The following is a 21,501-nucleotide window of genomic DNA, read 5'->3' on the forward strand; positions in this document are numbered from 1 at the left end:
TTTCTATCAGGAAGCAAGCAGATATTCTTTTTTTGGAAGGGTGAGTGGGTGGGAGCAAAGGATATAATTAAGGAAGCACCCAGTTACAGTATGAAGATATTGTACAAATCTCCGAGTGCTCAGAAAGTGATCTATAAACGTGATTATATAAAAAGTGATGTTTATGGTTACTAACCTTTTCTAGGAAGCAGAGCTGTTGTTTTGTCTTCCAGTCAAGAATTTCCACCTAGGAAAAAAAAGTGGATAAAGCATTCAAAATTTCAAAATTTCAAATTTCAAATATTTATTGTCAGTGCACAAAATATGTACAATGAGATTGGTTGAGCTCCCTCAGTGCACCCCGCTCCCCACATCGCAATATAACTCACAGTGAAGACAGAAAATCCCATACCAGGGGTGGGTTCTAAATTTTTTTACTACCGGTTCTGTGGGCGTGGCTTATTTTGTGGGGGTGGCTTGATGGTCATGTGACAATTATTTAGGATTTAGCAGAGGTACTGGTCTACCAGGCTTTTAACTGCTTGCAGAGGTGTATGGATCTACCCATTCATTTTTTGCAGACACTGGTCTACCCATTTATTTTTGCAGGCACTGATCTACTCATGTATTTTTGCAGGCACTGGTTTACCCATTCATTTTTGCAGGCACTGATCTACTCATGTATTTTTGCAGGCACTGGTCTACTCATTGTTTTCTTTTAACACTGATCAGCTATAGGGTGGTCCTTTGAAGCCCCGGGGAAGAGTTTAAACAGTTTTTTTCACTCTAGCCATCAGCTGGGCCTCAGGAGGCAGCAATAGATTGGGGGTGGGGCCAAATAAAAGGTAAGAATAATGTGGGGGTGGGGGTGGGGGGGCAGAATCGGTTCGGCGACGTCATATCGTCACCACTCCCGGCTCGGGAGAACTGGGCCGAACTGGGAGGAACCCACCACTGTCCCATACCCAATAAATCATATTAACAAACACCCAGTCCTATTGCACCCATGTGAACATGTTACAACATTGCGCTGGCCCTGCAAGTTCATCGTACTACGTGAATCTTCAGCTCAGATATTTCTTCTTGGTCTCCTATCCAACCATTAATTGGGTTTGATCTGCCTTAGCCTTTTTGAGTTTAGCCAAGGTGCACTAGGCATATACGTATAAAATGTTAAAATATTAACCTATTAAAAGGCCTCAGAGAATAAGAAGTTATTTGCTTAATATAAAAAAGCCAAAATAATAAGCCATTGGAAAAGGCTACCACTGAGAAGGCCTGCCTCTGGGTTACGATGACTTTATCTCAACACAGAAGAATAATTTCAACAGGTCCTTTGAGGATGACCTTGAAGATATGCATAGAAATGTACAAAAAGATGAGTTATCACAAATATTGATGTCCCAGACCTTTATATGTTAGAAGTGACATCTCAAATTGTGACTGGAGAAGAACCAGGAATCAGTTCAGATCATAGTCTCTATGTATGCCAGACAAACAAATCAATTATGACTTAGCATACAGAGTTCTGTAGCACAGACCAACAGTTAATAAGCTGACAGAATGTTAAACCCTTCTTCTGCGTGTACAAACGTACATTTTGATTTATAGAAGATTAAATGTAATTTCACTGCAAGAAGAAAATAGAATAGAACCAGCACAGCTCTTTATGAGATGCAATTGAAATCTGTCTGTACATTCTATTTGGTTATGTGTCAGCAATAACACAATCAAAGGATAGGGTGAAGCTGTCTTTGCACTACAATTCCAAGAAAATATACAGTTGGAGTTAGTAACAGGTGCTCTTTTTACATCCTGACCTTTTACATCCAGAGAACCTTTTTGTCTTCAAATTCAGAATGCTGCATAACCCAAATTTTATTTTCACCACCTCTATGCAATATTGTGCCTTAGTGACTATTTTCAGTCTAATGGCATCATTGTGTCCCATCTACCATCGCCTTCTGAGATAGCCTAGACCAGGGGTCCTCAAACTTTTTAAATAGGGGGCCAATTCATGGTCCCTCAGACTGTTGGGGGGCCAGACTGGCTGGGTGGGTGTGGCTAGGTAGTCATGTGATTCGGTGGGTGTGGCCAATTTAGCACAAGACACACAAATTAATCTTTAATTTGTTATGCTCCTGGGGGGGGGGGGGGAAGCAGGTTAGTAAAGGGATGTGGCTGCCTTTGGATGTGTGAGAGGGACTTCTGTTTGTGTATCTCTCTCTCTCTCTTTCTCTCTCTCTCTCTCTCTCCCTCCCTCCCTCCCTCCCTTTCTCTCCCTGGAGGCTGGGGAGGCCAAAAACAGGCCCATTTTTGGCCTCCTCGGCCTCCAGAACCACTCTGCCACCCCAAAATTGGCTCATTTTTGGCCTCCTGAGGCTTCCACACACCTCAACAAACGCGCCTCAATAAACTGGTTGCTACACCAGTTGAATCCCACCACTGCCTTCAGAAGGCCTCAGGTAGCCAACAGCTATCTTGCAAAGAGCCAGGCTTCCCCCTCAGCAATGGGGAGAAGAAGATGGGGAAGATCAGCTGGGGGCAGCAGAGTGTAGGGCAAGCCAAAGGGCAGAGATGGCGAGGAAACAGGCAGAAGGGAATTGAAGAAGATATAATTGTATTTCCTTCTTCAATTTTATGTTTATAACCACATGTTGCTATGTTCACATTACAACTTAAGTAGGTCACTATTGTTAGTCCCCTTAGAAAAGGAGATGAAAGACACCCGGAGTCACCCATTCCTGTACACTACCATTGCTAAGGCCTGCAGCACAACACACTCCCCCCAAATCTGAGGGGATGCAATTGCCAAGTTATTCTTGTTGCCCGACTGAAAGAGAAGGGATAAAACAAAGTCAGAAAGCCTCTAGAGGTAAAAGGATTTTGGTGATATTAAGCACTTCCCAAAAAAAATGGGTAATAGTGATTTCTGTCTCAGGTAATGTGACTGTGACTGGCAAACCCATCATAAAAAGATCTGGATTACTGGCTGTCCAGACTGTATTGTGGAACAGAGCCCATCACTCTCAGGCCATATTCATTCCTCTTTATGTTCTGACCTAGGCTTCACAAAAGCACACAGCAGACTCCTTGTCCCGACAAAACCCTTTTTATTAAGCTAATGTGAATTCCTCTCATTCACATCCAGCAAAGTCCTGGCAAATAATCGTTATGGGTGAATTTACAACCACAGATCTTATCAGGCTTGGAGAGCTGCCAGGCCGATATCTTCAAAACGCAATGCTGTACAAGAAAAGACTTGGCAAGGAGTCTCTGAGTCACGGACAGATCTTCACACTACTAAAATGAACTAATTGTCTCCTGCAAACTCCACTCCCCTTTTGCTCCTCTTTATTCTCGATGGGAGGGGCCATTCACCGTCCACCTATGCCTTTACTCCCAAGTCAGCCCTTGTTCCTTAGCTGTTCCCTTCTCCTGGCAGCTCTGCACATGCGCACATCAGAAACAGGCTCCAGATGTTCTTCTGCCTCACTGATATCTGACTCCAAAAGTAGCTGATAACTGTCGGATGGCCCTGGACCCATCTCTGCCTCCGACGCAGAGCACTCATCAGAGCCTTCACCAGACTCCAGGATTGGGCCATGTTCCTCCCCAACCTCCTCACTATCTGAGTCTGCCACCAGCTCCGCTGGCCGCTGACGGGCCACAACACCTTACACCTGAACTGATTTGCCCTATTCGCATAGAGGCAGGCTATGGCAATATGGCCTCCAGATTTCGATTCTGTCTTGTCATCTGGAAATGACAAGATAGCAGATGACAAGATGATGGAGATGACAACTGATCCAGAGTCATAATTTCAGACTCAAGAGGGACTTCAAATCAAGAAGTCATCTATGAGGCAGGCACGTGAATGCAAATTTCTATTTTTCTCTATTTAGAACTCAAATAGAGTTCTAATATTCTTCTCGTCTCTTGTAAGTTGAACTCTTCTCTTGTAAGTCGAATTGCCTATGGATGTTCCATCTTACTTCTGAGTGAATACAGGTAGTCATCCACTTATAACTGATCACTAGTGACCATTTGAGATTACAATGGACCTACCTGGTTAGGTACTACTTAAGGAATTGAAGTTCCAACAGTTTTCCGCTCTGTGGTTACATGACAGTAATACGGGTGCTTGGTAACCAAAACACATTTATGGCCATTTGCAACATCCTCCGGTCAAGTGACCATGTTTTACAAGTTTTACTTCCAATTTGCAGCAAAACCAGTCCATAGTAAATTGTGACTTCACTTAATGACTGCAGCATTTGCTTAACAACTGCCATCCAAAAAGTGTCATAAAATTAGGTTGATCATGTGACCAACCCAGCATGATTGATGACCATAATGGGCAGACTCCATTATAGTCGTAAGGACTCAACTTATGATCACAATGGAGCCTAAAATTTCTGTTGCTAAGCAAGACAATTGTTAAGTGCTCCATTTTACAAACTTTTACAACTTTTTTGCCACAGTTAAGTGAATCACTTTTGTTAAGTGAAACGTGTGGTTGTTAAGAAAATCTGGCTCCCACCATTGATTTTCTTGCAAGGTTACAAATATGATCACATGATAACTGTATCATAAATACATGCCAGCTGTCAAACACCCAAATTTTCATCATTCCCATTTTTATGGGAATGTGGCAATGATTGTACGTTTGAAAACAGGTCATAGGTCACTTTTTTTAGTACTGTTGTAATTTTGAATGGTCACTAAATGAATGATTGTATTACCAGGGACTATCTGTACATATAGGGCTTCTTCTATTCTTTTCACTATAAGCTTTTCTGACATCCATTTCTGCTTTTCGTTTTCACGCTCAAGATCTTGCAATTTTTAAATCTCAGTTAAAAGATTAATGAAGGGTCTATGTATTCAGCTGCAGCCATTTCTTAACAATTCTATGAATACTCTCGCTTATATGAAAACAATTAATAGCCGATGCCTTCAGACCAATGGATGTATATTCATTATATTATGAAATAAGACTTTCCTCATTACGCTCACCTCAGCTTGTAGAATGACTATGTTAGGTGATCTAGATGTATGAATTTTTATAGGATTTTTTCCCCACAAAATCAATCTTATTTTTCACTTCATTCAATAGTTTCCCCAATATTTCTGAAGTCCTTGTAAATTGCCATTGGAATTCTCCTTGTGTGTATTTGACAAGCGGTTGGTTTCCACTTGCAATGCACAGCATATTTTCTTCTGATCAATAAATTATACCTTATCCAGGAACTAAAAAGACGGAGCAATGTCATAAGGACACACATTCAAATGGGTAGCATTGTCCATTAGTTTGCAAAAATGTCATGTCCAACTCATCATTAAGCTCTCTCTGCTGGAGCAGTATCAACTTCCCCCCTCATTTCTTGTAATGACGTGTTTCTAGTGCGTTCATCCAATTCTAGCCATCAGCCTTCATTAAACTCCCTTAATCTTTGGTATGGATTGCAGGGGCATCCATGCATGTGAGTCAGAGGTGGCATTCAGCTGGTTCAGACCGTTTCTGGCGAATGAGTAGCGGAAATTTTGAGTACAAAATTCTTTTGTTGCCCTGCACAGGAGAACGGAGCTGGAAAGCAGGTTAGTAGGGTGGGGAGGGAATGGGGATTTTTCAGTATCCTTTCCCCAGGAGTGGGGATTTTGCAGTATCCTTCCCTTAGAGTGGGGTGGGAATGGGGATTTTGCAGTATTCCTTTCCCCTGCCATGCCCACCAAGCCACGCCCACCAAGCCACGCCCACAGAACCGGTAGTAAAAAAAATTGAATCCCACCAGTGATGTGAGTGTGTGTAAAAACATCAACATGGCGGCCAAAATAGTGTGTTCTAAGCCCCACCTTTTTTACATACATGTGAACTTGAAAAAAATTTCCATCATGTGGTCACAATTATCACTCTCACTTTTTGTTTGACTTCTCCACTGCTGAAAGAATAACTCTTTTGGCAAATCAGCTACATTCAGTGACTTCTTCATCTTCTACAAAAGTAAGACAGCTTGTTACTGAGTCATAAGAAGAAGAGCCTTCTCCATGGTGGTTTACTCCCTGTGGAACATCATCATCTCTGCAGAGGTAAGGTTGGCCCTCTTCTTGGTACTCTTTTGAATGTCTGAAGATATAGTATTGCCACAGGGCCTGGGGACCCCAGAGTGATACAGAGTCCAACAAGTGGTTTGTTTGATTGCTGTCAAACTGTTGGGGGGTGTTATTGTTCTTGGGTTTGGGGCAGGGGTGAAATGCTCCCGGTTCGGACCAGATCGCCCGATCCGGTAGCGATGGAGGCGGGTGGTTCGGAGAACCGGTAGCAAAAATCCCTGCCCCCCCCTATGCCCAGCTGAGCCATGCGATCATCAGAGGCTTTTTTTCTTTTAAATGGTTCTGACGATCCCAGCTGAGTTGCCTGAACATCAAAGGTTTTTTAAAAACCCTCTGACGATCAGGCAACTCAGCTGGGATCGTCAGAGCCTTTTGAAAGCATTTTTTTACAACCTCTTCGCTGAAGAGGTTGTAGAAAAAATGGTTTTAAAAGTTAAAAAAAAAATTGGCCATGCCCACCCAGTCACATTACCCCCCACCACCAAGCCACGCCCACAGAACCGGTAGTAACAAATTTTAGATTTCACCACTGGTTTGGGGGTTTTATTTCTGCATGTTACTGTAATAAACAAAGAGGGAGAAGTAGCTGGAACGGAATCTGAGACCAAGGAAGCAGATTTAACTGGGAACTCATTAGAGTTGGACACAGATCTGTCCTTAGTTTCAAAATAACTGTCTTCTTACTACCCACACAGTCCAATCTATATTTGATCAGCTGTTGGAGGCCAATAAAGAGCTAGAAGAAATAAAAATGCTAGTAGAAGAAAGGTTCCCTAGTCTTCTAAAGGAAGTTGAGACAGCTGGTGGGAATGGCAATACGGGGGAGACCCCTCTCCAAGAGTGGGTGAGCAGTATTTTACTACAGTTGAAAAGCAAAATTCAAACCTTAGCACTGAAGTACCAAGTGAAAGATATGTACTTCAACTGAGGAAAGTCATGTTATACTGTAGCTACCAATGATCCACATCAATAATCAAAGATGGAATATGAAGAGGGCCATCCTGAAATCTCAGTCACAGTTACTTAGATGTGAAGTAACACTAATGGAGATAACGTGGCTTCCATGCTGCCAAGGCTTTAAGTGGCTTGTGCTGTGATTTCAACAACCATTACTAACCCAAATGCTTTTAAGACTCAAGCACTTTCTACAGAGCTTTGGAATTGTGCCAACTAGAGTATTTCAAAATACTTGAGCCTGCCTCCTTCTGACTCTTGGGAAGCTTGCCAAGGCAGAACAAGAGGACACATAAGGCCTTTTTTCTGATAACACTGCTCTACATAACATTCTTCAGAGAAAAAAAAAAATCCAGCAGGCTGAAAGAGGAAGATAAATTTGACTTGATGCAACCTCTCACTATGCCTTCTCGGAAGGAGCGAATAAACTTACGGTAATTCAGGACTTTGATGATATGAAATCAAGTTTCATATCATCATTCAAAAAAAAAAAAGACAGTGGACTAGTAGTACAGTGGACTAAAGCACTGTTATTAACATCTGCTGCTTGCAATTACTGCAAGTTCAAATCTCACCAGGCTCAAGGTTGACTCAGCCTTCCATCCTTTCAAAGGTAGGTGAAATGAGGACCCAGATTGTGGGGGCAATAAGATGACTTTGTATAAATATACAAAAGTATGAAGGCTATTGCTTAACACATTGTAAGCCGCCCTGAGTCTCCGGAGAAGGGCGGCATATAAATTAAAGCAAAAAAAAAAAAAAAGTTTACAACATGTGATAATAAGCATCAATTCATTACAGGAGGTTCTACTTCTGCATGCAAGAGACCCACCTCACATCCAAATAGTTCAAACTGGTATCTGGATCATCACCAAGCTCTCCAGGTGAAATTGTTCCATGAAGCAAGGAGACATTTCAGTATAAATCAAGAGAAAGTTGAATTAAGATCCCCTACACCAGGGGTGTCAAACTCAAGGCCTGTGGGCCAGATCCAGCCCGTGGAGTGCTTAAATCTAGCCCGCCGGGCTGGCCTGGAAATAGCAAAGGACCGGCCCACAGTATCTCTGGCAGTCAAAATGGAGCACGTGGGGGGAGGCGCACGAAGCTCCCCACATTCCGTTTTTGCCCTGGAGTGGCTCCTGCAGCACTCTGCCGACCAAAATGGGGCTTGGCGGGGGGGTTGGCCGTCAGAGTGCTGCAGGAGGTGTCTGTCCCATCTCTCCCCTGGCCAGCCCGCGGAGAACTACAATGCTGATCGGGTCCTCGAAGACATCCCTGCCCTACAGAGTCCTTAATCAGAAATCATGGGGCAAGAAGAGGATCTTCTGTGGAATCACCCATGCAGGTCAACCATGCCTTTGGTGATGAAGAAACCCACATCTCTACCCCTAAAAGCAACTGCATATCATACCATAACAAGACCCATATGGAAACTTATGAACATGTCCCTCAAAGATTACATAGATTTCTCCCCTTAGTATATTCCATGCAGATTCACTAATCCCATACTCACCGACTGCACAAATGCAGCTGCTTCAGTGAAAGAATCTTCAATTTGATGACAACTTTGTCACCAGATACTTGAATTTTCATGATCAGCACCAGGATTTTTCTCAGGAAACCTGGGCCGCATTAGAGGTGGAGCTTCTTTTTCAGCCCTTAAATTATAATTCTAAATCCACAGAAATGTCACACTATAGAAACCCAAGTGTCCATATCCTGAAAATCATATCCTGAATATTACAATTCTTTATGGCATAACTCACTCTAATTTTCAATACCTAATTCAGTAAAGTCTAATAACCACTGATATTAACTGCTATATGCTATATGCTTATTATTTTGCAAGCTGCCTATTAAATCCCCTAGTTACTAGCAAGAATTCTAAAATATTTAGAACTATCAGCCAGTGACTAGATGTCAAAAAATGTTTAACTATACAAATGGCTTCTGTGCTTTTTGGGGCAAATAACTCCTATACAGCAATTTTTTTAAAAAAAATCCTCTCATTTAACCCTATTGATTTAAATTTCATAGGGTCTGTTAGTATTAATATGGGGGGGAAACATTTTGGTTTCTGGAACTCTTCTTTAAGTCTTCTTTAATATTTGAAGGAAAGTAAGAAGAGACAATATGGAGGAGACAATATGACGGGAAGTAAAATATCATTGTTTTCTTGAGATTGGGGACAATAGTTTAGGATTTGGGGAGGGAGGACATTTTTCTTAAGCACCCAATTTGTTTTTTTTTTTTTTGTTTTCTACTTTAAAATGGCAGGAGACCATGCTGCTAAGAACTCTTTTAACTTTCTAGCATTGGACAGGTCAGTATTTCCTAAGAGATTCTACTCGGCCAGATCATTCTATTTGCGAACTGGACTGAATGTATGCTAATCCCACAATTCGGCTAAGGCGCTGGTAGCATCCTGGGAACGGGCGGTTGCCGGCGCCTTGGACCAAATCGTACCTTTGCGGCCTCTGACCCGACGCAGATCCCGGGTGGCTCCCTGGTTCTCCATGGAGCTCCGGGAAATGAAGCGTCAGAAAAGACGCCTAGAGGAGTGTTGGAGGTCCTCCCGGTCTGAATCTTATCGAACACAGTTAAGAACTCATATTAGGTCTTATCTTGTGGCGATGGAAGCGGCAAAGCGGGATTACTTCACCGCTCTCATTGCATCTGCAGAACCGCCCAGCGGCCCTGTTTAGAGTGACCCGCTCCCTCCTCAATCAGGGAGCGAGGGAAGACCCCTTATAGGGGAGAGCTGAAGATTTTGTACAGTATCTGCATGATAAAATCGCTCAGATCCGGATTGGATTGGACTATGACTGGGCGGAATCCACTTGGGAGACTGGGGTAAGTCTTGGGAGCAGCATCTGGGTTGAGTTTGACCCTGTTTCTGTCAAGGAAGTGGACAGGATTGTGGGCAAACTTAGTTCCTCCACTTGTTTATTGGACCCTTGTCCCTCCTGGTTGGTTTCAGCTGCCAGAGAGGTGACAAGAGACTGGATCCAGGCAATTGTCAACGCTTTTTTGAGGGAGGGGATCTTCCCCGCCTCTCTTAAGGAGGCGGTGGTTTGACCCCTCCTCAAGAAGCCTGCCCTAGATCCAGACTCACTTAATAACTATCGGCCCATCTCCAACCTTCGCCTTATAGCGAAGGTTGTTGAGACCGTGGTGGCGCAGCAGCTCCCACAGTTCCTGGAGGAAACGGAGTACCTAGACCCGTACCAATCGGGCTTCCGGCGTGGGCACAGCACAGAAACGGCATTGGTCGCTCTGTTGAATGATCTCTGGCGGGCCCGGGATGGGGGTTGTTCCTCCATCCTGGTCCTACTTGACCTCTCAGCGGCTTTTGATACCATCGACCATGGTATCTTACTGCAGCGACTTGGGGGGTTAGGGGTGGGAGACACTGTTTTCAGTAGTTCTCCTACCTCTCAGGTCGCTCGCAATTTGTATGGGTGCGGGGGGCAAAGGTCCACCCCGAGGCCCCTGACTTGTGGGGTACCTCAAGGGTCAGTTCTCTCCCCCCTACTCTTTAACATCTACATGAAGCCGCTGGGTGAGATCATTCATGGTTTTGGGGTGAGGTATCATCAGTACGCCGATGATACTCAGTTATACATCTCCACCCAGGCCACCCCGGGGATGCCCTTTCCGTGATGTCCCGATGCCTGGAGGCGGTGCGGGCCTGGTTGGGTAGGAACAGACTCAGACTCAACCCCTCCAAGACTGAGTGACTGTGGATGCCGGCACCTCGTGTTCTAGAGGTCCCATCACTTTTGATGGGGGGGGAGGTACTTGCTCCTGTTGAAAGGGCTCGCAACTTGGGTGTCCTCTTGGATTCCCGGCTGTCTTTAGAAGACCATTTGACAGCCGTGACCAGGCAGGCTTTCACACAGGTTCGCCTGGTGCGCCAGTTGCACCCTTTCCTGGACCAAGATGCCCTTCGCACGGTCACTCATGCCCTGGTTACTTCCCGCTTGGATTACTGCAATTCCCTCTACATCGGGCTGCCCTTGAGGTGCACCCGGAAGCTCCAGCTCGTCCAGAATGCGGCCGCGTGGGTTGTTACGGGAGCTCCTTATTACTCCCGTGTAACACCTCTCCTGCGCGAGCTGCACTGGTTACCGGTGGTCCTCCGGATCCGCTTCAAGGTGCTGCTACTTACCTATAAAGCCCTACATGGCTTAGGTCCAGGGTACCTGCAGGACCATCTCCTGCCTGCCTCCCACTGTCCTGTCTGCTCTCATAGGGCAGCTCTCCTCAGGGTACCATCGACCAGACAATGTCGTCTGGCGACATCCAGGGGTAGGGCGTTCTCTGTGGGCGCCCCTACCCTCTGGAACAAGTTACCCACTGAGCTCCGGACGGCGCCTGATCTCCGTTCCTTCCGTCGAGGCCTGAAGACTTGGCTGTTTCAACAAATGGGCTGATTCAGATTCTTGGGTTTTATTATTTATTATTATTTGATTTTAACTGGTTTTAATTCGGATTTTTATTGTATGTTTTTGCTTGTGTTCGCCGCCCTGAGTCCTTTGGGAGAAGGGCGTCATATAAATACGTGCAAATAAATAAATAAATAAATATTCTGATGTGATTCGGTTTTTTAAATCCATTTTCAACTCATATCCCAAAGTGGCCAATTGTAGCCTCCACTAAGATCCATAAACTCCTTCTACAATTGAAGAACAACAAAGTTCTTGGGGGGAGACTTAATTCTGCCTGAGTTTTTGAAAACTAACTCTGATTGATGGGCATCTTTAACTGCCTCCATTCATCTCTTTTGACCACCCCAGTTTACAAGACCCTAGTTTCAAGGGTCAAAAAAAATTTTTTTTGTAGTATTACTTTCTAGTCATCTATCTTCTACAGAAAACCCAGCTGAAAGGACCTAAGTTTCAGGTAGATAATCATGCTTTAAAAGCAGGTCATAGTATGATAAATTTGGCTGTATCTTCATCTTAGAAGCTGTTGTTGTGGAAAGTGCATTTTTATTTCTCCCCTGTAAAAACCAAAATATGTCATTTATTCCCAAAGTTAGACAACTCAGCAAAGCTGTCATCACTACAACTGCCATTCCTCTACCAATTCTAAACTAGTAATGACAACAAAAGATTTTCCAAATAACTCAGCAAAAAATAATAGTAATGAAATCACAACCGCTAATATTAGTTGGAAGGAGAGAGATGCAAGCATGAATGATTCATAATTCAAAGGAATGCTGTATTTATATAACCATGTGAATATTTTTTGTTTGTTTGGAAGAGTGAGGAGTAAATCATTGAATTACCCATTTCCTAGGTTTTCCTTATGTTGGTAAGGTGAGCAAGTGGCTGCTTTAGGCTGTTGATTCTGAGAGTTGGTAGATCGTTGTTGACATTGCCGATTATATTTTCAATCCTAGATATATACTGACAAGATTTTCTGCCACTCATCCAACTAGCTTGGCCAACCTGTTGGGTACTAAGCAGTTTGATTTGCTTCTAGAGGGCAAGACATATATTACATATGGACAGCAAAATGATCTTGTCTTGAAGGGCATTACTAAAGGTAGTCCTCAACTTACAACAATTCATTTAGTGACCATTCAAAGTTACAATAGCACTGAAAAAAGTGACTTATGATGGTTTTTCACACTAATGACCATTGTAGCATCCTCATGGTCATGTGATTTACATTTGGATGCTTGACAACTGACTCACATTTAAGGTGGTTGCAGTGTCCTGGAGTCACATGGTCGGTCCCCTTTTGCGACCTTCTGACAAGCAAAGTCAATGAGGAAACCAGATTCACTTAAAATTAGTGTTCCTAATTTTACAACTGCAGTGATTCACTTAACAAACCTGGCCCAAAAAAGTCATAAAATGGGGCAAAACTCACTTAACAAATTTCTCACTTAACAACATAAATTTTGGCTCAGTTGTGATCATAGGTTGAGGACTACCTGTATTTACCACAACATAATAAATCCATGTTTACTTAAGTGATACTTTTAATAACTTACCTTTGGATTTTATTATCATTGTATGACCCTCCCCTGAATCAGAACATAACCACATGCCATGTACAGTATGCTTGCCTAAAACTTCCAGTACTTAGTTCTAGCTAAATATGCTTCTGCTAATCTCTAATTTAAAAAGGCATATTTTTTAAATCTTCATGACTACAAAATTGTTTATTTCAGGCCTCCAAAATGAATGCTGTAAAGGTCATGATCTTTTTTTACACACACACACACACACCCAAAATTCTACTCTTTAATTACTTCTAGTTTTATTCTTTGCAACATCATAATTTAAGATATAAAGGAGGGTCATTTTGATGCTTATCACATAAGCAGAGATATTACATCATTCTATTGTACTGTAAACTCACCCAAATATTTACCAACAGATTCAAAATTACTTTCACCTCACTCATGCTTCATAAATATCTCCTTCCCTTTTCCTAAATTTTGCAAGTCAGAGACTATAAATACTGCTTAGTCACAAGCTTCAGCCAAGACACTGGTTCAGATCATGAAAGCTGATCTAAATGATGATAAAATAATTACAATTAAAACATCTGGGATTTGTCAAAAAAAACCCCATGATGCTGGTCTCAGCCAATACAAAATAGCTTGGGATCAATTTCATAATAGATCAGTTGAGCAAATATGTGCCAAGATGAAAATGAGATGAGCGGCTACAGGAATAAATTCATCCAAGCTTTTGCTGAGGAAAACTGGATTACTGTACATACTCTGCTGAACATACTGTTCAAGAAAACATCTAGGCGCATGGTGGTAGTACAAACTGTAAATAAAAGGTCTCTTGATCAGTATAAACTACCCTAATCCATTTCCAGATTATGTTACAATTCAATGAGCACTTTTTGTGAAGATATTACCTCTCTCACACATCCCTCTCCAAATATACACCACTATTATAGGCATCATTTTCAGTAGTGGGCCATTTTGGGGACAAAAATATAATCAATACTCAGCTGTATTCAAACCATGGCCTGGAATTGGTAAAATGAGTAAGTTACTGTTTTTTGGTCAAGTTTTAAAACTATTTGTTTCAGTTGTGTAATATAAGACAAGGAGATAAAAAATACTCTTCGGATTCAAAACTGGCCAAGTTGAAGATACAATTCTTGCTTTCCAAGACCTTAGAGAGGAGAATCTAAACTGAATCCTTCTTCTACCTCCCCTACAACCTTCACTGCTAGCATCTTCAGTGCCAGCCTTCTTAAAAGTAACATAAGTGGAATGATGCGGAAGGAGCTGAATGTAAAACATCTTAAGTTTTCAAAATCTGAGAAAGGGGAATTTTGATCATCTATTCTATTTGCTTACAAAGGCAAGAAAAAACCATTCTGATAAATTAGAGATCCAAACATCATTCCATCTTCAATTCTGCACTGCTGGCCTGTGACATAGATGCTTTGGGGTTTCCTAGATATTTCTGAAGTCCAAGTGCTTCAGAGGAAGCTCTGTCAATCATTTCAGTCTATTAAGTTTAAATACTGTTTACAACACACAAGCTAACAAAATCAAACTCTTGAAAGAAGTTGGCTGTTAAAACATGTCACTGGCCATCTACCCCAAGTGATCTGAAATATTTATCAATCTTCATCCATACAAGCTTCTTCACAAACGACAGTCTGTACTCGTAAAGGAATATCCAAAAAGTGGACATTCACAGGGAAATGGCAGTTTGACCATCTTGTAAAACTTGCAAGCAAAAAGAACACTAATTATACTTTTCTAAATAGAAAAAAAAACCTCCTTAAGGCTGTTGTTAATGCTCTGGAATATTTAAAGCATTCCAACTTCTCTAGTTAAATTCTCAAGAAGATAAAAATAAATGTGTTGAGTGATGAAAATAGTTAAATGGAAAACAGTTAAAGTTAAATATTCTGAAGCATAGCAGAACTATGCTTCACATGTATTCTACTTCTAAAGGATGTTTCTAGTAGCTTTAAGTGTTACAGGAATACTGAATGCAATTCAGAAGTGAGTTTCAATATATCAGTATAATGCTGGTAAGAAAAGGTCCAAAATGCATTTACTGTAAAATAAAAGATTTCAACTATTGGTATTTACTTAAGCGCTACAAATTACAAGACAGCCAACATAAACGTAAAAAGTAAACTACAATGCAAACATATAAATTATATCAGTGAATATTCCTGTTTCTTGTTCCTTTGAAAAGTTTTTGAAAATTTAGTCAGGGGAAGTGGAAAAAAATCATCCACCCTGTCTGGAACCTGCCTTAACAAAAGCAATTCCCACATATGTGCAATTGACTAGTAATTGAGAAGAACTGGTGTTTTTTTCCCCCCACAACATAGCCAAAACTCTCCAGATCTGCATGAATTGGTGGTAAACCTGACCTCAAATCCGAGAAACACCTGCCTCCAGGAAATGCTTGTCTAAAGTGAATATCAAAAGTGTCTTTATCATTAGAATGCATGTTCCATTAGAGTACTGTTCCAAAGATACAGTTTGTGTAACTAACCCTAACCCCATCTTCTCTGTGCTTCAAGAGGAAGCGGTCCTTAACTACCCTTTGGAGGGCAAGCCATAGATCAGAGATTGAAGAATGCTACTTTAAGGATGATTTTAAAGCTGTGCTCCGAAGCAACCACACAAGGAAAGTGCTGTTCCACCACTGTCAGAGACAAGTATAGCAAAGTAAAGGCTTCTTATGCTTAAAAACAGCCGGAGCAACCCTTGGTGGTTGTCCTGGGTAGCTTCAGGGCAAGCGGAAAGGTGGTTAGGAAAGAGAGATTCCCTGCTCGCTTCCTTTCCTGCTCCCGCGATCTGGCACACTGAGTATCACCCAAATGGATGGATCCGGAGAAGGGCACACTGGCGCTCCGAGGATATTCCCCACTCCATCGGGGTGGGAAAGGGAGGTGGGGGGGGAGAGGCTACCAGTTCATCCCGTCCCTGCCGAGACACCCACCTCAAAGAAGGTGATTCTGCTACCCATCTCGCCGGGGATCCCGTTACGCGCCCTCCAGCTGCCGATCTAGAAGATGCCACCGCGGCGGGCGGCGGGGAGCGGGTCTTCCTTTCTCCCCGACGATCCTCGCAGCTCCGCGGCTGCACTTTAATTGGGGGCCCGGCAGCTCCTCCGGCCAATCAGGCGATTCCCTACGCCCAGGAGGTAGCCTTGCAGGGATGGAAGGAGGAGGAGGAGGAGGAGGAGGGAGAGGGCCCCGCGCGCTCCGCCGCCTCGCCGTCATTCCCTCCCTTCCTTGCGCGTTGTTGTTGTTGTTGCTGCTGCTGCTGCTGCTGCTCCTGCGGCCGCCTGGAGCCCCGAGGCGCCGAGTTCAGGTGCGGCTCCCGAGGAAAAAAAGCGGGAAACAGGATCGGCTCGGGATACGAACGTCGGCTGCTCTGAGGTCGCTGGGACCCTGCTTGCGGATACACGTGCGCGCAGATACACGTGACTAACAGATGAGTTGGAAGGGATCTTGTAGGTCATCTAGTCTAACCCCACACCCCCCACACGCCCAAGCAGGAGACCCTGCCTACACCATTTCTGACAGATGGCAGATGATGTTTTTAAAGTAGTTGTGAGAATCCCCCCCCCCCACACACACACTTGGGACTCTTGTGCTAAGGCGCCGCCGCGCCAGTTCAGTTCTCAGCGGCCAGCAGTTTTGAGCGAAGCCGTCAAAGGTTCTCCTTGGCCAAGTTCGCTTCGCACGCACGTACGCACTCGGACAACAAGACTCCACACAATCAAAAAGGGTACATACACAGCCAGTTAGGTTGTCCTTTTCTCCAACTCGACTTACGACCGCAATTGAACTCCGAAGTTCTGTTGCTAAGGGGGACATTTGTCAAGTGATTTTTTTTTACCCATTTTACGACCTTGCTTAAGTGAATCGCTGCAATTGTTAAGTTAGTGGCAGGGTTGTTAAGCGAATCTCCCCTTCTCCGTTAACTTTGCTTGTCAGAAGGTCACAAAAAGGGATCACATGATCCTGCGACACTACAACGGGTCATAAATATGAATCGGCAATCAAGTGTCTGAATTTTGATCACATGACTATGGGGATGCTGCCTCGGTGTGAAAAATGGTCACAAGTCACTTTTTTCAGGGCCGTTGTAACTTTGAGTGGTCACTAAATGAAAAGTTATAAATCAAGGACCTCTTGTATAACAAACGTAATGCCCCCATGGCTCTCCACAGGAGAGTCTTCCTGGTGGAATAACTACTGCTGGGCTTCAGGACCTGTTTATTAGAGTTTAGGAGGGATATTTAACTGGTTTTCTCCAGGCATTTTAGAAAATTTAGTCTAACAACAATATATATAGGCCCTACATTGTCAAGTGCCCTGAACAGGCTGGCTTTTCAGCATTGTTTATTGCTGAATCTGGACTGCACTAATCCAGATGACCACTAGATGGCAACCAAAAGAGAAATAAAATTCTAATTCTTTTGCTGTCATTTATTGGTAGAGAAATCAACCTTAGAATTTTTTTTGGGGGGGGGGGAAATCTTGATTGGACAAGAAGTCCTGAGCATAAAAATACCACCCTGACATATTCTGTTGGCAGTTTTCCCCATGCTTAGTAACATGAGTAACATTAAGACTGTAGTTTTAGCCAGAGAAGACATGAATTACATCGCTATGCAACAGAACTGTGTGAACAATAGAACCCCTGAACCATGTTGCATATTAAAGGCTTGTTTGCTGAAATATTTTCCTACTCTGGAATAGGAAGAAAATGCACTTTATTGGGACCTATAAAGTACTAGTCCTCACTTAACAGCCAAAGATGGGACTGACAATTCAGTTAAGCAGAGCACCTGCTAAATGAAACCACAAATGTGCTTATGAACATAATTCAGCTTACCTTGCTTCAGGGACCTGCAATTCGTAAATTTAAAGGATTGGCCATAAAGTTAATTTTTCATCACTGTTATAATTGAAGAGTCGCTGAATGAAGCAGTCACTAAACAAGGACTACCAGTATGCCTTCTTTATTGCAGTTTGCCCACTAGAACAGCATCTCCTCCAGAAGTCCATATGGCTTCTATCCTGATGATATTCAGAAAATAATTGGAAAAAAAAATGGCCCAGGGATAGAGTGGATGTTGAGCTTTCGTAAGACTTTTGCATATTGTGGATTGTTTTCTTGTGTATGATCTATGCTTTTATTTTATTGCTTCTTGATTTTAAAGTTGAAAGTCACTCAGAGTTGTATAGAGTTGAGCAGCCTTTAAATTGTGTAAGATAAATGAAGAAAATTTGGTAAACTAGAATCTTTCCATCACAATAAACACTAACTATTATACATGTACCGTTGTGCTGAAGTTTTTTGGGTAGGCTCAGAAAGGGTGCTTTGTGGCACTTCTGAAGAGTAGCAAAATGTCACACACACCCCATGTCCAAAGGTGGTATTCAGCAGGTTCTGACCAGTTCTGAAGAACCGGTAGCGGAAATTTTGAGTAATTCAGAGAACCAGTAAATACCACCTCTGACTGGCCCCGACCCAATCTATTCTCTGCCTTCCGAGTCCCAGCTGATCTGGAGGAAATGGGGACTTTGCAGTAACCTTCCCCTGGAGTGGGGAGGGAATGGAGATTTTACAGTATCCTTCCCCTGCCACGTTCACAAAGCTATTCCATGCTCACCAAGCCACGCCCACAGAACTGGTAGTAAAAAATTTTGAATCCCACCACTGCCCATGTCATGTGATTGCAATTTAGGTGCTTGGCAACCGTCTTGAATTTATAACCAGTTGCAACACCCAAGTCAAGTATTAGTGATTTACCATATATAGTATTTTGCTGGTTTCCGACAAAAAGCACCCATTGGGGAAAGTGAATTTGCTTAACCACCTCATGATTCACTTAACGATTGTGGCGATTTGCTTTATAGTCATTGTAAAATTGAGTTCGGACATGTGGTAACTTAATTTATGACCCCAATTCTGGTCCCAACTATGGTTATAAGTCAAGGACTACCTTTAATGTGCAAATGTTTATTAAAATGCTGTACATAACCGTACATTTGAATAATAATCACTAATTAATGTTAAGGCATAAAATAGCAGAATATAACAATATTTTTTATTCAACAACAGCTTCCCTAAAATCCCAAATATAGAAAAACAAAAAATTGTTTTAAACAAAATCCCACCCTCCCCTTCCCTTTCAGCTCCCTCAAATGCTTCGATGAATATCTTCAGTTGAAGAATTTATGGGGCTGTGTGGCCCTTTTTTTATTATGGATCATCTTTAAGGCCAGCCCCATATAAAGTATATTACAATAATGAATGGACTAGTAAAAAGCATTGCAAGAAGTGCTGCACAAAACGTATTAACACAAGTGCAGCATCTCTCCTTTTAGTTGTGTTCCTTGGAAAGCTCCCAACTCTATTTGCAGGAAATGCTGAGACCAGGAAATAGCACCCAACATGACAGTACTTGTAGGAGCTGGGTGTTGTTGTTTTTTATTTGATTTATATGCCACCCTTCTCCGGAGACTCAGGGCAGCTTACAATGCATTAAGCAATAGCTTTCATACTTTTGTATATTTTATACAAAGTCAGCTTATTGCCCCCGCAATCTGGCTCCTCATTTTACCTATCTTAGAAAGGATGGAAGGCTGAGTCAACCTTGAGCCTGGTGAGATTTGAACTTGCAGTAATTGCAGGCAGCTGATGTTAATAACAGTGCTTTAGTCTGCTGCGCTACCAGGGCTCAAGGTGTTAAATCATATTACTGTACTTATTTTGGAATGAACTTTAAACATTGCTATTTTTAAAAAAATCTGATCTTGTGGTAGCATGTAGCTAACTTTAATTTCAGCTGATAACCTCAGAAATTAAGTAGTTTGCTAGTACTCTGCCTGGGGAACACCAGTGCAATAGATGTAGGCAAGAAGTTCCACATGAATCAGGGAAGACACATGGATCTACAGCGAAGATCAGGAAGGGGCATGGGAATTGTGCCAGTCGCTAGCACAGCACAAGCGCAGAGAAACTAGGGAGGGGGAGACTAATCTGAGCAAACTTGCAACATTCCTTGCCAGCTTCCCCACTGCCAATGTTCTCTATCATCTTTGCTTGTGGGAAGTTGTCAGGGAGCTCTAGGAATCATGATTGATTTACACTTCCTGCCAGGTTCCACATTAACTTGTGGGAATGTCAGGCAGTGTTGGAAATGACGATTATGTGACTGTGACTAACTGCATCCGGTGTGGCCAGAACTGTCCTATATTTCACTTCCATGGGAGTAATGGGTCTCCTGACATTATTCTATAAATTAGCCCATTTGAGGTACCTTGGTTCTAAAATTGTTGCCCTGTGACATATTATTGTTTCCAATTGATGGTTACAAACAGTCAAAGAGACACAAGAGTTTTAGTAAAAGATTTAAAAAATTAAATAAAAATTAAATTTAAATTATTAGGTAATAAATACTGCTTTCAGGATTTGATTATATATTTTGGGATTTTTTTTCTGTGAGAGGATATTTGCTCTGTAAAGGTTTTCACTCTAAAAGCACAGTGCATACTCTATGAAATATTAACTGTTAAGCATTAATTCTCTTTCAGTGTTAGTTACCCTTTTCCCATAGCAAGAGTTCGGTATGGCTTATAGCCATATAAACCATTATCTTAAATCAGCACACACATATGGACATTCCTGCTTTCCTTCATTTGCTGAACATTTTTTGTTTTTCAAACTGTAAAGAAAACCAGACATTAGTTAAGTGAGGCTGAGGCAGTATTTGATATTGTACAACTGATATATTCTTGGAATAAGCTAAGAATATATCACAGAGAGTGAAAGTTAAGAGTATCATCTTCAATAAACAAGGCTAGGCATCTAAGCAGGTTTTCTTTAAAAGATAGTGGTTTTGGATCAGTAAACAGGTTTCAGACTTGAAGCAAAGATTAGAAATAAAAATATAGTTTTTGAGAAGCAAAGTCTTTTACTTAATTCCGCTAACCTTTCTTTAATTTTTGAAGGAGAAAGTTACATTCAATTATGGCAGGAGTAGGTAATATACTAAATATATTACCTACTCCTATCTGTATCTGGTTTACTGCAGCTTTTCCAATATTAGCTCATCCCAATAAAGTCATAATTATACTTCAGTGGAGGATCAGGGATATAGATCTCCAAACTGATAGATTTTTCTGATTCTTTACCAAACAGCTGATTGAAATATTTTAATTATTTGGGCAAAATTACCTCTTGATTTAGATGTGTGGCTACTGGAAGGAGAAGTCTTTCTGATAGTGGTGGTGGTAATGTGTGTGTGTGTGTGTGCACACCCACACGGGTGCACACGTGCATGCCTTACAGTTAGTTACACTCTTGATGACTGTCTGGACAAATCCCTGCAATTTTTTTGACAATACTTTTAGAAGAGGTTTGCCACCACTTCCTTCCTAGAGCTGAGAGAAAATCACTGGCCCAAAGTTACCCAA

General features: G+C 42.2%; 1 protein-coding gene across 3 annotated transcripts in view; it reads right to left on the reverse strand.

The window, feature by feature from the left end:
- Positions 1-20,455, reverse strand: part of LOC117677238 (very-long-chain enoyl-CoA reductase-like) — a 41,587-nt gene extending 21,132 nt beyond the window's left edge. For all 3 annotated transcript variants that reach the window (XM_034437302.3, XM_034437301.3, XM_034437300.3), the window contains exons 1-2: positions 16,005-20,455; positions 176-226 (exon numbers count right to left, since the gene is read on the reverse strand). In XM_034437302.3, coding sequence (XP_034293193.1) covers positions 176-226; positions 16,005-16,031 — 78 coding nt within the window. In that variant the 5' untranslated portion in view covers positions 16,032-20,455. The remainder of the gene's footprint in view (positions 1-175; positions 227-16,004) is intronic.
- Positions 20,456-21,501: the final 1,046 nt, after the last annotated feature.

This window comes from Pantherophis guttatus, chromosome 3 (genome assembly GCF_059756535.1).
Source record: "Pantherophis guttatus breed Tessera chromosome 3, ASM5975653v1, whole genome shotgun sequence".
NCBI lineage: Eukaryota > Metazoa > Chordata > Lepidosauria > Squamata > Colubridae > Pantherophis > Pantherophis guttatus.